The sequence below is a fragment of the Vanacampus margaritifer genome, chromosome 15 (genome assembly GCF_051991255.1).
Source record: "Vanacampus margaritifer isolate UIUO_Vmar chromosome 15, RoL_Vmar_1.0, whole genome shotgun sequence".
Lineage (NCBI taxonomy): Eukaryota > Metazoa > Chordata > Actinopteri > Syngnathiformes > Syngnathidae > Vanacampus > Vanacampus margaritifer.
Window position 1 is genome coordinate 6,032,090 of NC_135446.1, and position 24,474 is coordinate 6,056,563.

Here is a 24,474-nt window from a genome sequence, read left to right on the forward strand (position 1 = left end):
TTTGTAAAAAGAAGCAAGCGTGAGCATCTTTGTTATTACTTTTATTATTTATTTTATTTACCTATTTACTTCTAGACATATGACATTCATTCATGAATTTATTTCGCATTATTTTGTTTTACTTGTCTTTACTGCAGAACTGATTTTTACTCCATGTACAGCACTTTGTATGCAGCGATGATCATTTGAAAGTGCTTTAGAAATAAGGTTGAGTTGAGTTTGAAAAATAAAAACTGTTAAATGCTACAAAAGAAAACAAGCACTTAATTCAGGTGTTAAACATGCTAGCCGTGTGTATTAGCTTAGCAATTAGCATGGCTTCTCCGCCTTTCCACGTCATCCCTTTGTAAGAATGATACTTATCACAACAGAAGTTAGCTTATTGGCTGCCACGGAGGTGATGATCTCAGACTTTTCATATTTTCAGAAATGATCTTCAAACATGTCCAATGTATTCAAACGAAAACTTAAACTGGTTCAACCTGAAATGGTGCAGTGGATATGTAAACATTAGAACAAACTTAGTTTGCTATTTGAGAACATTCCTGAAATTTTAACACTTTGGCATCAGTCAATATCGTCTGGCTTAGAATTCCAACTAAATCTATACAGAACTTATTTTTCTTTTTTAAGTTCTTAGACAGCACATATACTCTGTAAAATAATTTCAAGATCGACCTTGGTTTCATGGAGCCATAATACATTTATTTACCCGGATGTGCTTTGAAAATTTTGTTGTTTTATGTAATGTGGTTATCCTAACTAGTGGGAGAAAAGGGATGTAAAATAACTAGAAGCAAACCGTTCCTTTGGCATATTGATCTTACCCTTCGCAGTCTTCAATCATGTTCTTCAAAATTGAGAGAGGAGGCCAAATCTCATAAATCTGTCCTCTGTGTGCTTGTAGTGGCTAGTTACTTTACTTTATTGGAAACCGGCTAAGTAGTAATTGAAGGAATTACCATTAATTGTAATCGTTTGCGTGTTCAAATAATTGCAAGATGAGATTCTGGTGGAAAGGGTCCTTGCAAGGTTGGTTTATTACAGAGATCTCTGGTAACACAGTTAGACATCACCCAAGCAGTGTCATCCAATGTGTGTGTCTTCTTTTGCCCACACAGCCTCTTTATTCAAAACATGAGGAAACGCCTCTGTCATCCCGTGACGCACAGAATGAGTTTGCATTTTCCCAGTAAACTAGATCGTCCTTGAACTTTTGACAACCGGATTTCTAATGAACAGCAACTAGACTTCTTAGATAAACATAGAAACATTGTAACTTTCTCATTTCTGGGAAAACAGTACAAAAGATAGCAAGAATGTCAAAAGCATTACTCACACAGGTTATATCAGGTCAACATAATTACACCTTCATCAACACATCTATAATGAAATGTAAAACAGGTAAAAAGTAAAATAAACCAATAAAAATGTTAATAATGTCAACATAATCCAAAAACTCTCACTTTCTGCCTGTTGATTGATAATTAGCAAAAGTTGCACGCCTAAACACAATTTTTAGTTCTACCTACATGCACAGTTAATAACCCAACAGGTTGAGATCAGGGATTACAATAGTATTTTTTTTTAACTTGACCTAGTGAGAAAAAAACGTTACTTTTACCTGAAGGCTTCAACAGTTCACCCAATTCACCCAATTCGCCAAGTAGTGCTGGGACAATTAATTGAAGACTACTTCCTGTATTTCAGGGGGCCCCAAGGACCACATGAGTAATCTGTTGGCCTGTAAATGACCCTGCATTTTTTAATTGCAGAATTGCTTTATTTTTTATTTTTATTGTGCTGTTATAATATAGTTGATGCTTTTATTTTGAAGGATACAGGAAAAGGTCTCATAAACCGTTAGGAAATGACGTAAGTAAGCAATGACGTACCGCCGGCCATTAGTAGCGGCGTCTTCCAAGTGCAGAGAAAAAGTTTGTGCGCCACAGAAAAACTGAAAAAACGAAAATTGTTCAAGTAATTCAGCGAACGATTCTTTAGCACCTGGTTGAGAACGGAACGAGGTTTGTGTTGGAGTAACGTTCTATTGTTTACTACCTACTGTCGCTATATTTCACGTTGTTTGTGTGATTTACTACACAATAAAACGCTACCGTTTTTATCCACTACAGTGTGCTAACGCACCTTAGTAAATATTTAGCAACGCTACTGCTCAAGATTCTGTTTTATTTACTATGAATCTATATTTTTTGTATGGTTTATGTTTGTTTTAAGGCATTTACAATAGTAAAGGGCAATGTTAAAATGTTTGTATACAATGTCAATGTCAAGGCTATAAAACGTTTTAATTTAAGGTAATTCATTTATAGTTTATTGCTTAAATACGGTAAAGGGATACACAAAACATACCGTTTCAGTTTTTAATGGAATTTTCTGTTTACTTGTAATGTAGCTCTTACAGTGTGTTCAGACTTGGTTTAATTAAAATTGTGAACCATCAGTTAGAGAGACCACCTTTATTTCAACAGAGGATGCTACAGGGCCTGTTTCTAAAAATAGCTCCCCAGTGATGGGACCTCGGTTGCTGTCGTTTTGTCATTGAATGTTTACATTCTCAGAGATTTATTTATCTGTTTCCTACCTAAAAAAATCATTAATCATCAGTTCTTGTAGTAGCATTGGGTTTCAAACGTTTAGGCGACAGCTCATCAGTGCTATCTGGCCACTCAAAGTTTTTGTCGATGCTTTAAGCCATGATTAAAGAGCTACTGATAAGAATCATGTATCACGATGTAATAGATGATAGATTACCTTCTTGTGGTTGTTAGCATTACAGATCATTTTCAGGTTTTTTTTCTTCTAACTTTAATGGAAATGTCATATTACATTAAATGCTTTGGAACGTTTGGCTATTTAGGCTTCATCACATTTTCTGTGGAAAAGCGCTGCTATTTGTTGACCATTTGAAAGTCAGTCTTCACTAATCTGTTTTTGTTTTTCGGGTTGAGGTCAAGTATCCTTCAAAGGTAGACTAGTTCTCTGACCATTTGCGGCTTCCTATATGGAGTTTGCAGGTTCTCTTTGTGCTTGTGTGGGGTTTTCTTCAATTTACCCATAGGGCTGGGCGATATGACCTCAAATCAATATCACGATAAATTGGTCAGTTTTACCTCGATAACGATAAATGCACGATAACTGCTGCTGTCTGGGGGTGGCACTTTTCGAACCTTGCATCGCACTTTAATTTTTTCCCGCATCTTCGACCTCAACAGTATAGTTGTGCTGTCGGTATTGAAAAAGGTTGGACGTCTTGCTTTGGGTGGTTCATTTTGTGTTCTTTTGCTCAACATCGTCTTTGTGGAACCCAAAATATTTCCAAACGACAGATGTCGAATTTCTTTTCGGGACAGCTACAATAGGATCAATTTCGACTGATTTTACTTCCGTGTCAGCCTCTTTTTCATATGAACCACCCGTCATTTGCTCGTCTGTTTCCCTTCTTGTTTAGACCGGATGGGTGGAGTCACGTGACTATACACGCTGAACACGATCTTTAAGGGGAATGAACTATACATTATATATATATATATATATATATATATATATATATATATATATATATATATATATATATATATATATATATACAGTATATATAGATATATATATATATACATATACATATAAAAGTAGTTAAACTTTTTACTTTGGGAGCATTCAAGTAATGTGCTGAACTATGTCAGCAGCCCAGCATTTTAGCTCACTGATAGCGCTCTGTGCTCACAAACTGGAGATGTGGTCACGGTGATCCCTGACTTGATGAAATAAGATCATGGACAAGCTAAGGTTGGACAGAACAAAGATTAGTTTTGATGAACTGAAATGTAATTGAACAAAATTCTAACAGATATCTTCCAAGGCAGTTCGTGCCTGTAAAGAATAATAATGGCTGTAAAATGTGGTGTGTAAGAAAGAGTTGTCTTGGGCCAACACCAGCAGAACTGCCGGCCCCGATATGCCAAATGTCTGCCATGACATGATGGCACACACGCAGTGAGTAGACGTACTCCCACTTGCAGCAGTCATGCTTGATGACATCCCCCTCGGGATAAACGTAGTCAGTCCTTCCGTGGCTAACTCAAGTGCAATGACACTGTGTGTGCGCGCTTCCGCGTGCTCGGCCTCTCTCACACTTGGGCATTGTGCCATCCTTAAATGGTCATCCCACTTTGCACATTTGTTTGTCATGTACACCAACGGATTTGACTTTGTGGGTCACTCTGTGTTGAAAGGTAACCAACTGTTCAGACGTGTGCGTTACGTGTGCCAAGCAGAATCTCTGCTGAGGCCCGCATGTGTGCACGGCTTCCTTCACCTTTTTTCAAATGTTTTTTCTTTTCTTTCCAGCTTCACTGGAATAGCTTTTTTTGCATGTTGTTTTGCCTCACAAAATTTACTGGTTATTTCCATGCACATAAAAAAAAAAAAAATTCACATGTACAGGCACTTTAATAGAAAAAATAAACTTTCTTCGTGGTATATTCTTGAACCAATGCAGACTTCTTAAAAAAAAAAAAGATTTTCAAGATGTGCAGCAGTTTATCGGGTTCTTTTCGTCCTTTGCTCTTTATAGGTCTCTATTTTGAATCTTCACTATCATTTCTCAATAGAATTATCACTCATACTACAATGAAGGCATTAATATTTCAGCCCTGTGAGGCTTGTGAGCTCCAAATCCTTTCCCCGACACAAAGAGGGAATCTCCTCATTGCTGTATCGGAATTATTAAACCACTTGTCAGCATCATAAATCTGACTTTTAACTCACTTCATTCATAACTGCAGTTAAAAGAAAGCAAAACCAAAAATTTTGCACGGAATACGCCTTAAATTCAATCCGTGGAGACCCGCATTCTTTCCTAAAAGATGCATTTAATGTTGAGCATTATTTATGAATTATTGAGTTTGTAGATTAACACCGTTGACATGATAAAGTATATGTATAAACATGCTTGTTGAAATAAAACAGTACAAAGTACACAATAATTAACGTTTCCATGCTGAAGCTGTTTGAAATCTGATGACAAGAACAAACATCGAGCAGATGTCTGTGTTCCTTTATGGAATAATTATGACACAGAATTGAAAATGTGTACAGTATTTTATTATAAAAAAATCAGGAAGACATATTGTTCAATATTGTGATGATTTTTTTTTTTTTTACTTTCTGATCGGTGCTATACTCAAGCACACGAGACACGTACGCTTTCAGCGCAGCCCTTTTAAGGTGATTTCATCGTTTGCATGTCCCTGTGCTGGCCTGCTTTCGCTCCGAGAACGCAATCTAAACGAATCTTTGCAGATTCCAAAAGCGCTCGGGGTCAGGTGTGAATGTGTGTGAGAGATTTGTGCATTTGTCTAATTGTTGACTGTTGTATGTTGTAGTCTACATTGAAGCCATCCTGGTAAATGCAAATGGACGGAAGTATCAACGTTGCAAGTGGACGTAGAGGCCGCTTGAATTCCAGTGTCTCGTTTCTCCTCCCATCTGCGCCTGCTTGACTTGTAGAAGCTAATTGGTGCAATCAGGGGAAGTTTGGGTGGAGCAGATAACTCTTCAGTGTGCTCTTGGCACTCAAAGCAGGCTCGTATCACATCTGCCTTTCATCACAACAATCTCTTGGGACGGGGCTCGGAGAATTAGGCTTTCCCATCCTTGTCTTGTCTAATTTACGGCTTCTAATGAAGTGTGTACACAAACTTCAAGAAGGAGGGAGATCCCATCCTTTGTTGTGTCCTCCTAACTCTCGTGCTCTTTGTTATTGATGTTTTCCGTCGTCGTGCTTGTCGTCTTGTGATGTCTTCCCTTTGGTGGGACTTATTCAGTTTTCCTCGCCAATGCGCAACAATGCCCTTTCTTGTTTATTGTTGATCCTTGAACAAATCGTGCCCTGTTCTGTTCTCTCTTCTTTCCTCACTTGGCATTCTTTTTTTTCTTTTTTTTTTAAAACGGTTTCATTTTGGTTGCACCTGTTCTGGTGCAATGGAACCTCCAAAGTCAAACAGAATGGGGTTGACTCTCAAATGCAATGCAAACCAATAATAAAATACATTTAAAAAATAAATAAAAATAAAGTCCTACTAACCCTAACCCATACAGGACAAGCAATAAATGGATGGAGGGTTGGAATGTGTTCCAAGTCAAACTGTTGCCATCATAACACTTTAAATGCAAACAGGAAGATAACTTTGCTCATGATGAAACTGGGGGTGTAAAGAATAAATTATTCATACTAATTAATTGTGATTAATCAAACAATTGGAACTTCTAATTAACATACTGAATTGTCAATTTATTGCCCAAAATTGTATTTATTCCGAATCATTTGACTTTGACTTAAAAGATGCATAAACATTTTAGAGGTGGGAATTCATTAATTTGAGGCTTTGCAATGGATTAATCGGAATTTAATTATGTTTTTGATTGATTTAAAATATTAAGCAATGTTTTTCAATTTCCAATCCATCTATAATTTATTGTTCACTTTTAAATGACTTTTTTGTGAACTCAAACACTTTATCCTGGGACATTTTAGTTGATTTAATAGCAAAACCACCAGCCTCGAAATACCTCATTATATTTTGGTTCCTTGCTCGTGTTCTTCTCATTGTTTCCACCAACAGGCAATTTAAAAAAAAAAGTTATATTGTTGTGCTCACCTATGGGCAATTTACAGACTCAAATTCCACTAACATATTGGTTTTATGTTTTTTGGAATAAATAGAAAAACACTGTAGGGAATATTGTACCGTATTTCCATTTCTTGTCTTGTGGTCGTGTTAGTCAGTGGCCACAAGAGGGTAGTACAGTACCAGAGTAATTTTGCTTCTCAATTCTGTAGAGAGCTTGGGTTTAATATTGTGGGGGTTCATCATGAGGTTGGGGGGGGGGGGGCGTCCAGTGTGCATGCGGCTGTGGAGGAGAAGATCCAAGGAAGGATTATGAATCAATTCAAAAGAAACATTTTAATCACTATCATACAGTCATTGCATCTTCCTTTCAACCATGAAACTGACTTGTTAAATTCAGCAGTTGAGCAAACAGCTAATCAATGCTATGGCTTTGCTCTAACACATTCCGGACTCAGTGTCATCTTGTTATATGTTAGCATGACGTAGCATTTTAGCTCATTTTTAAAATGGTACTTTAACACAATAGTTGTCAGTCAGTTTTAGCGCTTTCTACACCGGTCATTATTTTCCTATATGTTAGTTAGTTTACCAACTGTTAGCATATTAGCAATTGAGCTATTCTCTTTCTATGACATGACATAGGAATGTAAATGTAGATGTAAAATCCATATCACTCTTCCTCAGCGCTTGCTATCATACCGTACAGTAGCATAACAACTGTTATCGTTCTTGTGTTTTATCACTTCTCAGGTGGTTAAGTAGGCCAAGCAGAAATTAAATTGTTGTCCTTGAGTATTGCATTTTAAGATATTCTGTGAAAATGTTGCCATCCATCCTTTTTTTTATATTCAATTCACCTCACACTCTGGTGAAAAAAAACTTACTTTTGTTTTCATGTGAATGTTCTGACATTCATTTGTAAAAATTAATCCTAATTTTGTATATTAACATTACTGTAAGCATGTTTTCATTCATGCTGATTCAGTTATTTGTGTGAATATGAACTTTATTTTTTTGATTGAGTATTGATGCTAATTCTCACCGGTAAAATGATGAACTGCGTTGTCATGTGTCAATCTAACAATTTCCCGTGACATGTACAGTGTCTCCTGTTTATCTGCCCTTGTGTAAATGGGTAAGTTGAACGTGGGTGTGTGGGTATGCTGGCTTGTGTGTGCTTGAGGCACATCCATTTGCGTCTGCAGATGGGTAACCATGACGACTGCAGCCTGAAGCAGGAAAACGGTGGCAGCAGGCGCAGCACAGTGCACCATCTCTTTTTCCCTCAGTAGATGCGGCCATTACACGTCTCTTCACTTCATCTTCACTCTGCCCTTTACTTGCATATTTTTGTCATTTAGAATCAATGCAGTTTTTACTTCTTTTACATATAAGGTCGCTATCATAATGCCATGAATCATCATGTGGTGGCTCACTTCAAAAGGGACGTTGGGGGTTGGGGGCGTTTGTTGGGGGCGGGGGGGGGGGGGGGGGGTTGGGTCACGGCCAAAAACATCCAAATATGATGAATAACAAAAAAAAGTTTGCAATCAGATTACATTACAGACAGGATGATTTGTCATCTCGAATGTAGACAGAATGTAGTGTGAGACTCTTGACTACTTCTCCCAGTACGCTTTCCAGAAAACATGAAAAGCATTTCCACGGCTATGGATGTTTGTGTTAAGCATTCACTAGTTGTTTAGATCACTGCTTGGTATTCACCTGGAGTGCTGCACAGCACCACTGGAAGCATGCACGCGTTGCTCTGTGAACAAAAAACAGACATGGAATTGACTTGGCACTTTGAGGGATGTTATCCAGGTTTTTACCTTAGATTCAATTATTATTGAATGTTTAGGGTCACAATCTAAATATCATCTTAATACTGATTAAAAATAATAAATCAAAAAAATAGATTAAACTAATGTGTAGAATAATACACCCCAAATATGCTTCTTTATGGGACACATCAAGCCGCCATGTGCAAAGTAGAGTGGAAGGTTCTATACTGAGCGGCTGTTAATAATACAGCACAATTAATTATGAATGGAAGAATAAACAACAATGACAAGGAGTTACTTTAAGAAGAAAAACTCACTATCAGCAAGGACCCTATACAAGCCAAATATAAAATATGAGCTGTCAAGTCAGTCCCGAGGTCACAAACAGACGAGGAATTTGTATGTGGAGTGCTGAAGCAACTCTTGACGTTAAATGAAATCCAATTGCACAATTAAAACAGAAGAGGTAAAGAAGATTATGAAGGAACGTCCCACCGCTTTCTAATGTGTGGACGTGAAATTGCTGCTGTCAAACCAGCTGATATCTTGCAATTCAACACACACAATCAGATTCTGCCTTTGTTGCCAAGCAACTCGAGTTTCACAATGTGTTTGCGGTTTTTGAGAGGTGATGAGATGCAATGAGCTGTACGCTGTTAAAGTACACGTTGCAATAGATTTGATTGTAAGTACGCTTAATTTCATCATACTATTAGAATGCTAGCAAGAAGAATGAAGTAAGACTTAAATCATTTTAAGTTAACAATATTGTGGAATGTGGTCTTGAACATTTCTTGTCAATAATCTTTTATATATGACCTCACTAGTATAAACATGGCATTCTGATTAATATTACATTTGTGGAATAAAAGTTATGAAGCAAAATCCAGCCGTTTTTCTCCATCTCAGGGGGCGGCCATTTTGCCACTTACTGTCTGTCGACTGAAGATGACATCACAGTTGCTCCGGTAACAATCACTGCTCACCTGTTCTCTGAAGATGAGCTGTGATTGGTTGTTACCTGTGACCTGAGCAACTGTGATGTCATCTTCAGTCGACAGCAAGTGGCAAAATGGCCGCCCCCTGAGATAGAGAAAAATGGCTGGATTTTGCTGCTTAACTCATATTCTACTAACGCAATATGAACCAGAATGCCATATTTAGACCAGTGGCGCTGCATAGAACATATTAATGTAAAAAAACAAAACAATATTATGTTCACTTCCCCTTAAAGCTAACTGCTATAAAGAAAAAAAAAGATTGTTGCTACCATAAAATGTTGTGCTGTGAAGGTTTTTAGTATTCATTCCTTCATTAGTGAACTCCCCCACTGTCACAAAGTGCTGAAATGATCCAGAGACATAAGAAGTTTTTTCTGGTGATATGGCATGACTCCTTCTTGTGACTGGCTACAAGTCAGGACTTATATTATTCCAAAGCTACAAACTTGCATTGCTCAATAAATGATGTATCGTAACCATTTTTGTTTCTGGCATTTGAAAAAAACGTTTTCATTTTCCCTAATGCTGGCACCGCTGTGCTTGCTTGTTTGCGTCTGTTTTCCAGAGGTGCAATTTTAAGACGCCACCTCAATATATGCGGCAATATTGACCATTTGAAAGACAAAATATTGAGTGTGGCGGGTTTGTAGATCAGCTTCCCACATCTTTTTACAACTTACAACTTTGCCACGTCTGAACGACAGCACTAGTGCAGAATAACAGAAGAGGGGAGAGAGAGGCAGGGAGTGCTATCGAGCAGCTAGCAACTTGAACTAGCAGCATTGCTTGCCATCAGTCAGAGGAAAGCCCATGAACGCGGCTGCCATCCTCCGGGCTCCGTTTCCCTACTTAACACCTTCCTGCTATTCCTCCGGTGAGTCAACACTCCGCGGTTCCGTTTCTGGTATTTGATGTTTGTGTGCAGTAGCTGAATCCATACGCCACGCGTTTGGATCAGTGCCGACGCAATGCTCACACAGCCTGTTGCCAAGGCATATTCCGTTTTGCTTGTGAAAAGAAGCTGGTCCAACGTGGCTGTGTTGCTATTGCTGGTTCATTCAGAGGTGCTGATTCTCTACAAAAGCAATCGGCGGTATTGTTGCTTGCTAAACACTTATTCTACAGTACTTCTGCCATATGCGTAGCATCAGTATTGCAAAAATGGAATATTACAAATGTGTCTTAAACGTTACTTTCTTTTATTTTGCCTCCTGTTATTTGATTTAAATCAAACTAAACGAGAGCTTCTTTAAATGTATTTAAAAAAATTATGCAATGTTTTGAGGTGACGTCACTATTTCAAACCTAATGTTAAATCACTCGTGTTTGCTGCCCACCACTGAAAGTGGAAGTCAACCTTAAACATTACTTGACAGTAATATGTTATATGTGACCTCACTAGTCTAAACATGACATTCTGATGAATATTGCATTTGTGGTATATGAGTTACGAAGCAAAATCCTGCCGTTTTTATCCATCTCAGGGGGCGGCCATTTTACCACTGGCTGTTGACTGAAGATGACATCACAGTTGCTCAGGGCTCAGGCAATGACCATTCACAGCTCACTTGTTTTCTGAAGCTGAGCTGTGATTGGTTGTAACCTGAGCCCTGAGCAACATTGATGTCATCTTCAGTCGACAGCAGGTGGCAAAATGATTGATATGGATAAAAACGTCTGGATTTTGCTGCTTAACTCTTATTCTACAAATGTAATATTAATCAGAATTTCATGTTTGCCATGTGGTTGACTTCCCCTTTAACAGATCATAATTACAGATGATGTCATACTGCTGAAACTGAGTCACCTACTTGGCCTATTTGTGTGCAGTACATACACAGTGATGATGCTCGCTTTCACTTTCAACATTAACTCACATTAATGCAGTTCTAACATTAGTGTGTAACAGTCTACCAAGCAGGTGGGCGTTGTAGCTAGCGATGCTAATCGCTCTGTAAGTGAGAAAAATGTCTTATAGTGGGTATAGTGCCATCGATGATTTTCATGGCTGTATTAAGTATGTGTTGAAGAGTCTGGCAGGAGGAAGATTTTGAAAAAAAAGTGCATGGGGTATATAATAACTTCTACAACTCATAAAAATAGCACTTGTCAAGCAATAAGAAGACATCCTTTCCTTGCTAGTTTGAGCAAAAACAAAAACAAGCAGCAACGATTGTTCATAACTCTACATCACTTCAAAGTGTTTGCATGAAACCAATGACTACGTTCCTATGAGCCAGTGATTTGGCGCCATCTTGTGGCATCGTAGAAGAGCACAAAAAAGGGTGAATAGGTGAATTTGCAGTTGTCAATTGATTGACGTTCTTTTCTTCTTGTATATATAACGGGTTTTTTTTGTTTTTGTTTTGTTTTAAAGGTAAATGCAAATCTTATTGTCATAAAAAGAAAAGACAAATCAAAGTTTTCAATTGTTACTCCAGGCATGGCTATACAAGCACTGTCTGCCATATTATCATAGTGTTGCGTGACATTTGTTTTCCAACGTTCTTTTATTTTCCTTCCCCAGTCACAATGAGCGAAAGGTGACGTGTAAGCATCCTGTGTCAGGAGCTCCCTCCCAGGACAACTGCATCTTCGTCGTAAATGAACAGTAAGTCTCTTTTCAGGATCTCTAAGTTCAAGAGATCGTACACTTCTCCACCAACAAGCCCAGGAACAAAATGGTCCTGGTACATACTCAAGGACAATCCTCCTTAACCTGATCGATGCGTTTTGAGTGCCCTCACTGACCACGCACCAGAACATGCACACATTCTGACACAGGCCCGGTTTGAATCTGAGCTTTTTATTCACAAGACAATATTACAGCACTACCTTTCTTAGACATCAAATGTGTCCTTCTGTGACTTCTGTTAGTTTAAAATATCCATTTTAAAAGTTAAAACATCAAAATAACACAAATAAGTCTCTTAATTAAGTACACAGTGTTGTTCTCTATCTGCACTAATGCAGACGTGAACCCGCCTGTGTCTGTGACACGCATCTTACCTGTTTTTATGCTGTTTTATGTCATTTGTCATTGTCATCCTTTATTATTTTTTTTATTTGACTGAGTCATGGTTTTGCGTTCTTATCATTTTGTCATCTTGTCATCTCCCGTTCTTTTAGTGTGAAATATGGAAAGCTTGTCCATCCTGACGAGCCCGTAGAGGCTGACACCAGGTAATAAACTGATCATTACAAAAAGAGCAGCTTTTTTCACTCAATATATTTGGACACTGAATGGTGACTGGAATGCACCAGGGTGGTGAAAAATGGCTATATTGTAAAAAAATATATTAATGATTTCCTTTTAAGAAATAATTGTAGTAGCTGCAGTTCACTTCACCGGCTTTCGTATTAAGAATCGTGTCCACAGATTTCAGCAGGAATGCAGTAGCTAACCCACAATTACCCTTTTTGGAAATTCTTTTGTTAAGCCGGAGTTCCAGGCTGGCCAAGACATAAAAATGTTAAAGCAATCTTAATTCATTCATACTTTGTAAGTATTTTAAATGAGCAAATTGCTTTTCACACACCCTGCAACACTTGTAGGCAAAAATGTTGGGAAAAAATGGTTAGTGAAATAACTTGAAACTGATGAGGATTGGAATTTGCATCAATGACATGTCACAAAGCTTCTCCTTTGGACCGATGATTTTGCTCATAACAGATCAGCAAAATTCAAGCGTCATCATCCACAAAAGGCTTTGCTACAAAATGCCAGGTTAAGGTTACTGTACAATTGTTGTCCATGCTCGTTCCATTAGTTTTTCAATAATATCAATCAACTTACCTGACGACATTTCACAAGTCACTCAAGCTCTTCTTTTGCTTTTCTATTCCTGAGGGTCGATGATGACGTCTTGTTTAATGGGATGACTGGGGTGCAATTTGGCATAGGACTGAACAATCCTCATCTTACTAGCAGACACACAAGCATCTTTATGGAGTATTTTCACTTCCATTGCACGTTTTCATGATCATTTCTTTTATTATACTGACTATAATCCTTTAAGGCGAAATTGAAGTCTACTGTAGATTTGTGTTGCAAAGACAACCAGATTTGTTGATTTGGACCTGAATTTGTCACTGCAAAAAACAGAAAGTATCTCTATTGTCAAGATTAATATCCAAGGTGCAACAACAAACCGTTACAGCCTTTATAATTCTTCATTCTATGAAAAAGTCTGACTGTCATGGGTGAAATGTCTCATCCATCCCCGTGTGTCTCTTACCTTGTGGCAGGACAGCTCCAAAGACAGAGCAAGAGAATAGCGGCAATAAAAAGGAACGCCCCATGAGCACCATGAGCGAAGCGTCCAACTACACAGGTGGCTCAGACAACAGCAACTTCACCGGGAGCCCTGCAACCACTTTGACTCACTCGTCATCATTCACACGGGTCAGTGTGCGCTTTTGTGGTCTGCCTAGTGACAGGCGCACGTGGACTCGCCGTCAAAACTGCCGCAACTTTGTTTCCGGATTGGGGCAAATCTAGATTACCATGTTTGGGAAATTGGCAGCCCCCGCTGCACCTTACAGTATAGCGACAGGAAGTAGACTACACCTCAGACCAGCTAAAAGCAATAACTTCCAAATGTACTTTGCATGCTTTAATCTTCTGCATGAACTCCAGCAAGTCTGCTTCCTCTGTACATGTCTTTCCTGCACCGGATTTAAAGGGAACAAGTGCAGCCACTTTCATTGGCCAAGAAATAAGTTGATTGTGTTCACTCCCACAACGGTGCAAAACCATTCTAACTACTCCCATCTGCAAAAATAGCAAAAGAAAGAAAATTCCGCTAATGCGCACCGCTGCACTTTGCACTAGATTTCTGGAAACTGGACTTTGAATCCAGTTCAATATGTTCCCATGCATAGAACAACACTTAACATGTAGACTTGAGTGAACTTTCCATGATTGACATTTGAGCCTTAATTCTCGTTTATTGGTGAGGAACAGGAGCTTGATGAAATAAGTCACACTAGACGTTTAACTGGAGACCACTTGATGGAAATGTTCCTTTCGTTTCAATGCATGGAGCTATGTTTGACATCAGTTTAGGACAGGGGTGGGCACACTCGGTCCTTGAGGGCCGGAGTCCTGCAGGTTTTGGATGTTTCCTTTCTCCAACACCGCTGATATATCATGAGCTCATCAGCAAGCTCTGCATAAGCCTGATAACGATCCTGTTGATTGGAGTCAGCTTGTGTTGGAAGAGGGAAACCTCCAAAACCTGCAGCACTCCGGCCCTCGAGGACCGAGATTGCCCACCCCTGGTTTAGGAGGACATTAACACAGTTGCTTTAGTCGAAAATGTTCTTGATCAAAGAACTTCATACTGTTTGTTATATAAAATGTTGATGCACAAAAAGCATCTTTATGCTCTGTAAATGTGGAATTCAAATCAGTCTTCAGGCAGTCATGAATAAGTGGTTCTTGTTTACACTGGGTGAAAGACTTAAAAAAAAAAAAAGTATAACATCTCATATGCAGTATTCATATCTTCATGCAAAGTCATAATTTATAAACTTGGATGGGCCTCAGTTTTCTGCACTGATATAAATTATGAATTGAAATGCATTGCTTTTGATTTAAAATGTAACATGTTGTGACATGAAGAAAAAACTAAGCTGAAATCACAAAATGATGCAACAAATATGTATTTCTTTCATCTTGAATTCTGCTAAATTAGGGGAGTTTGTATCAAATATAACATGTCATGTATATTTGTGTGGATATATTTATATTTATGAATGTGAATCAGAATCTGAATCAAAATTGGTTTTATTGCCATGTAAGTGAATACATTTCACATGACTAGGAATTTGTCTCGGTGACTGGTGAAGACATAATTATGACATAAACGAATGCTTTGCTTTTAATTTAAGAATCCTCATGCTGTGACATAAAACAAACCTCAGCTCAATTACCATAATAACAACAATAAGATGACGTCACATGAATGTTGTTGTTTTTTTAACTAACATGCCCTGTCAGTGTTTGGTGTATCAAAATCTAGGCTGTACTAAAACAATAATATAATATAATAATAAATAATAACAATGACACATCCTCCAATTTGTGCAAAAAAAAATATTTTTTTATCCTTTTTTTGTCCCTTGCGTATTCTAGTACCATTCTGTCAGGTGTCCTCAGGATTTGTTTTTAGGTCAGAATAAATCCCAAACAAGAAGACATTTTGAATGCCACAGTGTTTTTGAATAAGCTTGTAGCACTGATTAATACATTTATTTTCAAGTTATTTGATGAATGAGCCCCAGTAGTTGCAAATCTGAGACAATGGGTCATTATCTAATGGTGACTCAATATCATCTTCATACAGTGATGTGATCATTAAAATATTTTCCATGGCATTTTCAGTAAGTGCATCAGTTTTTATATCATTGTGCTGTTTGTTGACATCCAAAGCTCAAAATGTATGAAGTTGTTCTAAGAAATTCAACATTGATTTACAGTACTTGGCTCACAACTGTTAGGTTTAATATAGAGTATAAAAAATGGGTCTGCATTTATTTTCTATTTCAACAGCCCTCGAGGTCTTCCAAAAAAGTTCACAACTTTGGCAAGAGGTCCAACTCCATCAAGAGGAACATAAATGCGCCAGTGGTCAAAAGCAACTGGCTTTACAAGCAGGTAAGGCCAAAAGGCGAAAATGTCAAAGAAGGAAGTGAAACAAGGTAGTGGAAGGGATGAAAAAAAATGTTGTCATATGTGTACAGTTTGTGAGAAAGACTAAATATGGATTTCTGTCAACTTTGACCCCGAAGGACAGTACAGGCATGAAGCTATGGAAGAAGAGGTGGTTTGTTCTGTCGGACATGTGCCTTTTCTACTATCGCGGTAAGCAGACGCCATCGATTGAAGACTGCCCTTGCGTGTATTATAGTGGAAAAACCTCCAATATTCTAGAAAGTAGGCGACTGCATTTATTACATATTTGATGTGGAATTCACAAATGCTGGGAAATGTGCATATCAGAATGTCGTTGTTTTTTTTTTTCATGTTTTTATATTCCACGGAAATCCTCACCAGTTAATAAAATAATAAAATTGTTGTTTGATTTTAATTTTAATTTTCAAATTAAACATCATTGAGCAAAGTATTGATGATTTTGCTCCCATCTTTGAAATGTTATTTTTATGAATTTTTTGCAGATGAAAAAGAAGACAGTATCCTGGGTAGTATCCTGCTCCCGAGCTTTCACATCTCCATGTTGTCAGTGGATGACCACATCGGCAGAAAATATGCCTTTAAGGTAAATTTTTTTTAAAAAGCCTTTATGTTAGGAATTGTGTCATTTGTTGGTCAATGTCACAATCTTCTCATAGTGGCTGACACAAGTGAAGTCATCATCATGACAGTCAGCTGTTTAAAGTGGGATCAGGCTCATGTTTAGTTGTAAATTGGATTATAAAACGCCTCAACACGCTGTCGCACAAATCGAAGATGCCAAGAGGAATTGTGTCAAAGCGTTTTGCTGTTTCTTTCTGAGTGACTTCATCTCATCTCTGCTAATCTCTCTTCCCGGCAGGCCACTCACCCCAATATGAGGACGTACTATTTCTGCACTGACACAGCCAAAGAAATGGAGTTGTGGATGAAAGTCATGACGGATGCTGCCCTTGTCCACGGCGGACACGTCAAAAACTCTGCGCTGACTGCGGGGAAATGCCCGCAGATTGACATGTTAGTTTTCATCATTCAACATTACAAACTCGCGGTAGCAACAACCAGGGCTGGACTGCCACAAAAACATTGGCCCATTTTGACTCATGGCCTGGCTCGACTCGACTTCTGACCATACCTGTCTAACACATTGTTCTCTCACTGATATTTTGACTGATGTTGGTTCAGTTTGCTGTCTATATTCAAAATGGATTAAGTCCCTCTAATTTGTGGGCCAGGCTCTTTGTGGGGTAAAATAGAGGAAAATAAAGCACTGCATCTGCCCCAAAAAAACGCCGGCCCACCGGGCATCTGCCCCTTATGCCAGATGGCCAGTCCAGCCCTGGCAACAACTGCATAGAAATGTCCCTAAAGCTTTCATACATAGTGCTCATTTGCTTTTGAACGTAGAGCTTTATAGGGACAAAGATGACGGTGATGATGATGATAATAATATTAACTACTGTATGCAACTGAAAGTGCTTTACATGAGTTAAAAACAACCCTCACAACACTAGCCCAAAAAAATACCTGTTTTTTGAAGGTACATTATAATAATTAGTAAATGAATTAGTAATTATCTATACACTGACCAAAACATCATGCAGCACTTGTTTATTTGAGATGGATAGATTATCTCGCTCACTAACAATGATTTAGTCAAATTTGTGAACAATATTTAAGAGAAATGGGCCTTTTTTCATACAAAGAAATTCAAAACTCTTTCAGTTCAGCTTTGATTTTTTTTTTAAATGGTACTTCTACATTTTCCACCTTACAAGGCCCTCAAAGTACTGTACTTTACATTCGACTACTCATTCACCTACTGATGACGCAGCATCAGGAGCAACTCAAGGGCACTTTGACGTGGTCACAATGGCATGGGATCGAACTCACAACCTCTGGGTTGGGAGACAACCACTCTGAGCCACGGCGCTCTCTAATCCTAGAAAAAGGAGCAAAAATATGGCAGTTTACGTTTGAATGTTACTTGTATGATCTTTTCCATTCCCGTTTTTATATTTGATATTCAGTTCCTGACATTTGAACCAATCAAGAGGTTGATTAGCACCCAGAAACAGATTGTGCTGCCTCAGATGTTGTACTTTACTAGTGTTAATTTCGTCAACGAAAACTAAACAAAAAATAATTTCATCAACACACATTTTTCACCGGACTAAAACTAGACTAGACTAAAACCCTCATTATTAAACAATAACTGGGACTAAATCAATATGCATTTTCGTCGACTAATGAAGACCAGACGAAAATGTACTTAATAAAAACTGGACTAAAATCTATGGACATTTTAGTTCAAAACGAGACGAAAATTATGTGATTTTGTAAAATCTTGTCCTGCTAATCTATCAATCAATATGACACTGTCATATGACACACACCCTTTCAAATTGACAGCTAGCGAGTGCAACATGCACAAACACATAGGATAGACAGGAGGTGGATTCACGGTGAAAGGTAAAAAAAAAAAAAAAAGAAGTAAATTGTAGTAATGACATAACATGAATCCAACGGCTATAAAGTTCCAACAATAATGTTAATCCGACCGCTAATTTACTAGCTCATAGCATGGAGCCATAGTAGCCACTTGTTGATATACTGTAATTGTGTGTTGTTTTTTCATCAAAAAGATGAGATAAAATTTTATGTGAAATATTTTAGATCCAAAATGTTCAACATAATCTGCCGATTTAAAAAAATACAGGGGTAAAATGATTGTCCTGACTAAAACTAGACTAAAATGTTGGCAGTTTTTGTTGACTAACACTAGACAAATAAGATTGTTTCCTTGGACTTAAATGCTAGATTTATAGTTGGCTAAAATTGGACTAAATAAAAACGGGATGAGGTTGGCTAACTACGATTAAAAACTAACAAGCGAGACTGAAACTGAGAATAAAATAAAAACAAAAATGCTTTAAAAAAAAACGAAAACTAACTGAAACTACATTTTATGTTTACAAAACTAACTAAAACTAACAATAATTATAGCAAAAAATGTCCTTCGTTTTAGTCTGTGATAATCAATTTAATGCATGAGCCTTTGGGGATGATTTATTTTGATATTAACCGGAATAAGGACATTTGAAAGTGTGTCCCACAAAAGTGACGTCATCTAGCAGCAGCTAATAGAAAAGCACCTTTAGATGACGTTGCTCCCATGTTTTTTTTTTTAAATATTGCGCACAAGTAATACACACTTTAAAAAACTAAAAAAAATAATGCTGAAACTAACTAAAACTAAGCATTTATGAAATAACTAAAACTAATAAAAACTAACAGAAGCACTCTGAAAACTAATTAAAACAAACTAAATTTAAAAAACAAAACTCAAAACGAAATAAAAACTAAGTAAAATGAAACATTCCCAAACTGTAATAACCCCGGTTCAAACCCATAAAATCATTGTTCATTTCAACTGCCTTGCATCCCTTTCTGCTTCTGCCACAGGTTGGACAAGTTGAAAGTAGACCAGCCGGCACCTCAGGAGTTGAACAACATGTTGAACAAGCGAGTCTTCAGCCGACCGGAGCTCCAAAACAACGAACGCAATCGTGCGCCCGCACGTCAACATTCCTTATCGCGGACCGATGAGAAACGAGTGAAAGATGCCGATAAAGCGCACGGCGGGAATGAGCCAGATTACTACACCTCGCTGAAAGATGGAGGGAGGTATTGCTTGAAGCAAGACTGTGTCAGCTACATGCTCCAAAAGGATGGTGAGAAGTATCTCCTGCAAAAGGACGGTGAAAGGTACTCCATTCACAGGGACTTGGAAAAGTGCTCCCATCGGAAAGTGGATGACAAATACAGAGCGACTCCAACAGATGACAAATGCGCTCCGATGCAAGTTGGTGACACGTGTTTTTTGTCCAAAGATGAAGACACGTTTCTGCTGCAAAAAATGGGAGTCAAAGAGACACCAAAATACGTCCCTCAGAGGGAAGTGAGGAGGCAGCTTTCATTAAAGGAGACGCAGAGTAAATATGGAACATTACAAATTGTGGACAAATACAACACTTTGAAGGAAGTGAGGAAGTACAGCACACTCAGAGAAGGGGATAAATACGCTACTCTAAGAGACTTGGAAAAGTATGCCACCCTTTGTCATGGGGATAAACGCCGCTTCCAGCAAGATGCCAGCGCGGAACTGTCTCGCGCTCAAATCGGCAACATCAAACTGCAGCCGGCCCAGGCGGCTGCCATCGCGGCGGCCGCGTCCGCTTCCCGCCAGGAACAGGCCGCACTCGCGCTGCCCAAGCCTGCGCAGGTCAACGGATCATTGCCGCTCGACCACACGAGTGACTGCGGCTTGACGGCAGAACACCAGAGCCGGGCCAGGCTGGCGGCCACTCCGGTTCCAGAACCGGATCGGGGCATGTCCAGAACCAATTCCATTCAGCAGTTGGAGCATTTGACTCGTAGAACTCGCACAGAAGAGGACAGAAGGTAAGATGATTGCAACATTAAATGGTCATATCTTGTAGGGAGGGATGTGCCAAAAAAGAGATTCTCATTTAGTACGATTCAGAATCGATTTTAAATCTCCCAAAATCGATTTTATTTATATTATTTTATACTGCCGTGCCTTTATTGGGAGCGCTGTTCATGTAGTACACGATATGGCCACGTATGGGCAGTGTGGTTCTGCACGTTCTGATACACTGAAGTTGTAGCCACATTAGGGAGTAGAAGGAAAAAGTTACAATCAAGTTATTCCATTAAAGGTTGTTGTTTTTTTGTAGCGTAGAAAGAGCACATGCCGGTGAGTAATGTTAACATGCTTTTCTGCATACATTCTTGAAGCATTTTGTATGAAGCCGTTCTTTTGAGTGATAAAAGTGCCGCGACTAGCGCCCTAATTAGCATTAGCAAGTCAGACTAAAGCAGATCATGACGATTCTTTGCAGAAATCATTGTCAATCAAATAATTTTGAATCAAAAATCGTTCTGAATTGAGAATTTATTCTGAATCAAATCGCAGGCCCAAAAATCGGATTTGAATCAAATTGTGAGACGGTCAAAGATTATAACCCTTAAAGGGATTACATCATGGAATTTTAAGTTAACTATAGGCATATATTGATTAAATCTTACCTTTGACACAATGGCGATGTAATTTTTAATGAAATATTTGGTATTTTTCTGGCTATTTTTCTAATGCGGAAGTAAAACGCCCGGTTCAGTAAAACCCCGCCTCTCACCGTGTGGTTCCCGCGCCGCTCTCGTCCAAGCCGGCTGCTGCCAAGGAGCGCTGTGTGGCCACGCAAGACCGGACAGCCGTTGTAGTACAACCGCGTCTTTACATGTGGAAATTGGATGGATGTTCAATTCTTCAATAAACATTTGAAACAAAACGGCTCCTTGCCGCAAGAAATCGTAGTGGAGGAGGGGAAGAAGAGGGAAGAAAGAAAGAAAAGAAGGAAGAAAAAAAGACAACCCTGAGGTGTCGCAAACTACAGACCGGCTATTTACAGGGCGAGCGTGCTAACCACTACACCATTCGTTCAGTTGCATTCAACAGCACAAAAACTTTTCGTTTACACAAGTGTCGGCCAGCACTTTTGTGGAATTTTAAGACATCCAATTGTCATTGCACTTTGGCATTGCAAATGTAAAGGATAATTGTTTGCTTTGAATTCATTTGGACAGAATGTTAACTGATAAAGGCTACTTTTGACACTATTCCATGGAGGTCTCAGAGAAAGTGGGCGGTGCGGGCGTGGGGCCGATTCTGCAGGAGGTCCCCAAAATAATTCACTTATAAATAATGTACATTATAAATGTTGAGTTTTGCCATTACAACATTCATAGCTAAATATGTCAAGTAAATAAGATGTATTAAGATATTTTAGAAATTATTTTTAGAAATGCATTTTCAAGTGAAGTTTAGAAAGACTTATTTTAAAATTCAAAACAAGTAGCAGGCGGCACGGTGGATTACTGGTTAGCTCCCAGTGCTGAGGACATAGGATCGAGTCCGGGCTTCGGCCTTCCTGGGTGGCGTTTGCATGTTCTCCCCGAGCTTGCGTGGGTTTCCTCCGGGTGCTCCGGTTTCCTCCCACATTCCAAAGACGTGCATGGCAGGTTAATTGAACACTCCAAATTGTCCATAGGTTTGATTGTGAGTGTGAATGGTTGTTCGTTTCTGTGTGCCCTGCGATTGGCTGGCAACCAGTTCAGGATGTACCCGCCTACTGCCTGAAAATGGATGGATGGATAAAACAAGTAGCAAATTTTTTAAGTGGAATCCTGAAAAAAAAAATCATTTAAATAATTAGTCAAAAAGGTTGCTGTCGTTTATTATATTTATTATATTTTTAATAAAAGCAAACTTTGTTCTTAAACATGACTGTTAAAAACACACTACTGATATAAAAACGTTCTATTTTAAATATTGCCATGGTCCCCAAAATTTATTTATTCATTATTTATGGCAGGCTTTGATGCAGCCTCTGACCTAAAGAGGTCGCTTAAAGCAATGGTAGTTATTACAAAAATGGCCAGCAGGTGGCAGCGGGGTATAAGAGATCAACCAGGGCCATATTGCAAAAAGCTATTTTCCCCAGTGTTTTCAACAGATTTGTGAATAATGGTGAAACTTAGCTATATTCTAATGCTAATTGTTGCAAAATGGAAACCGATACAAATATACTTTTTTTTCCTGATGGAAGAAGAGACTCAATAGTCACACAATACACAATATTCTGGGGGCCTTGCAAAATCAGTCGAAATCTAGTAAAACAGCTGGGCGCAAAGTGAAAATGTCTGCCATTGAATAAGTTAAGTGGCAAAACCACATTTTTATGTTGTATGTATCTCCTAAATGTAACTAAAGTAACATGTAATATAACGTAGTTACTTTTTTAAAGCAAGTAATCAATACAGTAACTAAGTTATGTTCTCAAGGTAACATTTTAAATGGATAGAAAAGGGTAGAAAGCCCCTCGTCACGTTTAAATGTTCCAAGGCGTGATAGACGAGGAAATACAAGTTGATCATCAAGAAACAAAGGAAGAAATCTAGAGAAGCAAAGCAGTAATCTCCTCCTCTTCTTCCTGTGTTTGCAAGTGTTTCATCCTACCAGACGTTACCCCGAAACATGCCCAGCCACCATCCCCAGCTTGTACCCAGATACCCCGAGGGCTACCGCACGTTACCCCGAAACAGCGCAATGAGGCCAGACAGCATCTGCAGTGCGGCAGGCTCAGTGTATGATCGGGCTCTTCGGCCCGTCTCGACCAGCGCCGCCACGGCGGCCGAGAAGCGGAGGTCAATGAGGGACGACACCATGTGGCAGCTGTATGAATGGCAACAGAGGCAGGCCTTCTCCAGGCAAAGTCTGGCTCAACCAACAGGTAGCCATCATCATCAGCATGCAAAAAACTTGGCTTCACTTTACTTTTGTAAAAAATAAGAAAGGGATAGGAGGTTTCTGCCCAACAGTGATAATATACTGTACAATACGATCCTCATGTGACATGCTTTTCTCACGTTCTCTGTTCTTTTTCAGGTCATTATGGCACCCTTCCCAGCACAAAAACAATGAGCAACATATCCGAACACGCCGCCATCCACTCCATCCCCACCTCGCCATCTCACGGGTCGTTAGCCCTCTACAACACTCTGCCCCCTCCCTGCCAGCAAGGCCTTCCCAACACCAGTAGCTGCCACTTTGAAGTGTCCTCCACAAACTTTGGAGAAGATGGGACGCTTGAGCGTCCGCACAGGACACACCCTGCCAAGGTAAAGGGCAGGCCATTCGTGGCATACTGTGGTAGAACCAAACACTTTGAAAAACATGCATTGAGAGTGAACAAGAACAATGGAGAAGACAAAAACATTCATATATATATATATATATATATATATATATATATACTGTATATATATATACTGTATATATACAGTATATACGGTGTCCCGATTCCGCTATGCGTTTATAGTAAATACATCCCGTTTTTTCCAAACTAACAAACTTATCATTTCACAATACGCATCAAGAATCATTTCCAAAGATATATACTGTAATATAAAATAAACCCGCAACTGTTGCTTTCTGTAGGCGTAAAAATCTAAATTTAAGAGGCTTTGCCATTCAATAATCTTCAGCAAAAACCAGGCTGACCTTGAAATACTTCCCGTTTTCACTCTTCTTTCAAATCTACTATTAAATTCCAGCTTTATTCAAGGGCCTGCTAAGAACCTTTTTTTTTTTGGGCTTTTTTTTCTCTGTCAGTTTGGAAGCACACTTGAACGGCGTCCAGTGGTAGCCGGTGTTCAACCTATTACACCTCAGTCGCTGCAAGGCAAAACGGTGA

At 38.8% G+C, this 24,474-nt stretch overlaps 1 protein-coding gene across 13 annotated transcripts in view; it reads left to right on the forward strand.

Annotated features, from left to right (window-relative positions):
• LOC144035602 (pleckstrin homology domain-containing family A member 5-like) overlaps positions 1–24,474 on the forward strand; it is a 61,095-nt gene that overhangs the window by 14,390 nt on the left and 22,231 nt on the right. For 11 of the 13 annotated variants that reach the window (XM_077545403.1, XM_077545405.1, XM_077545392.1 and 8 more), the window contains exons 4-14: positions 11,969–12,052; positions 12,571–12,624; positions 13,690–13,846; positions 15,998–16,102; positions 16,237–16,309; positions 16,624–16,724; positions 17,001–17,155; positions 19,604–20,602; positions 23,225–23,511; positions 23,667–23,899; positions 24,393–24,470. In XM_077545403.1, coding sequence (XP_077401529.1) covers positions 11,969–12,052; positions 12,571–12,624; positions 13,690–13,846; positions 15,998–16,102; positions 16,237–16,309; positions 16,624–16,724; positions 17,001–17,155; positions 19,604–20,602; positions 23,225–23,511; positions 23,667–23,899; positions 24,393–24,470 — 2,326 coding nt within the window. Of the gene's footprint in view, positions 1–10,294; positions 10,316–11,968; positions 12,053–12,570; positions 12,625–13,689; positions 13,847–15,997; positions 16,103–16,236; positions 16,310–16,623; positions 16,725–17,000; positions 17,156–19,603; positions 20,603–23,224; positions 23,512–23,666; positions 23,900–24,392; positions 24,471–24,474 lie in introns of those variants that run through there. The other 2 variants (XM_077545402.1, XM_077545396.1) reach the window with 2 other exon arrangements.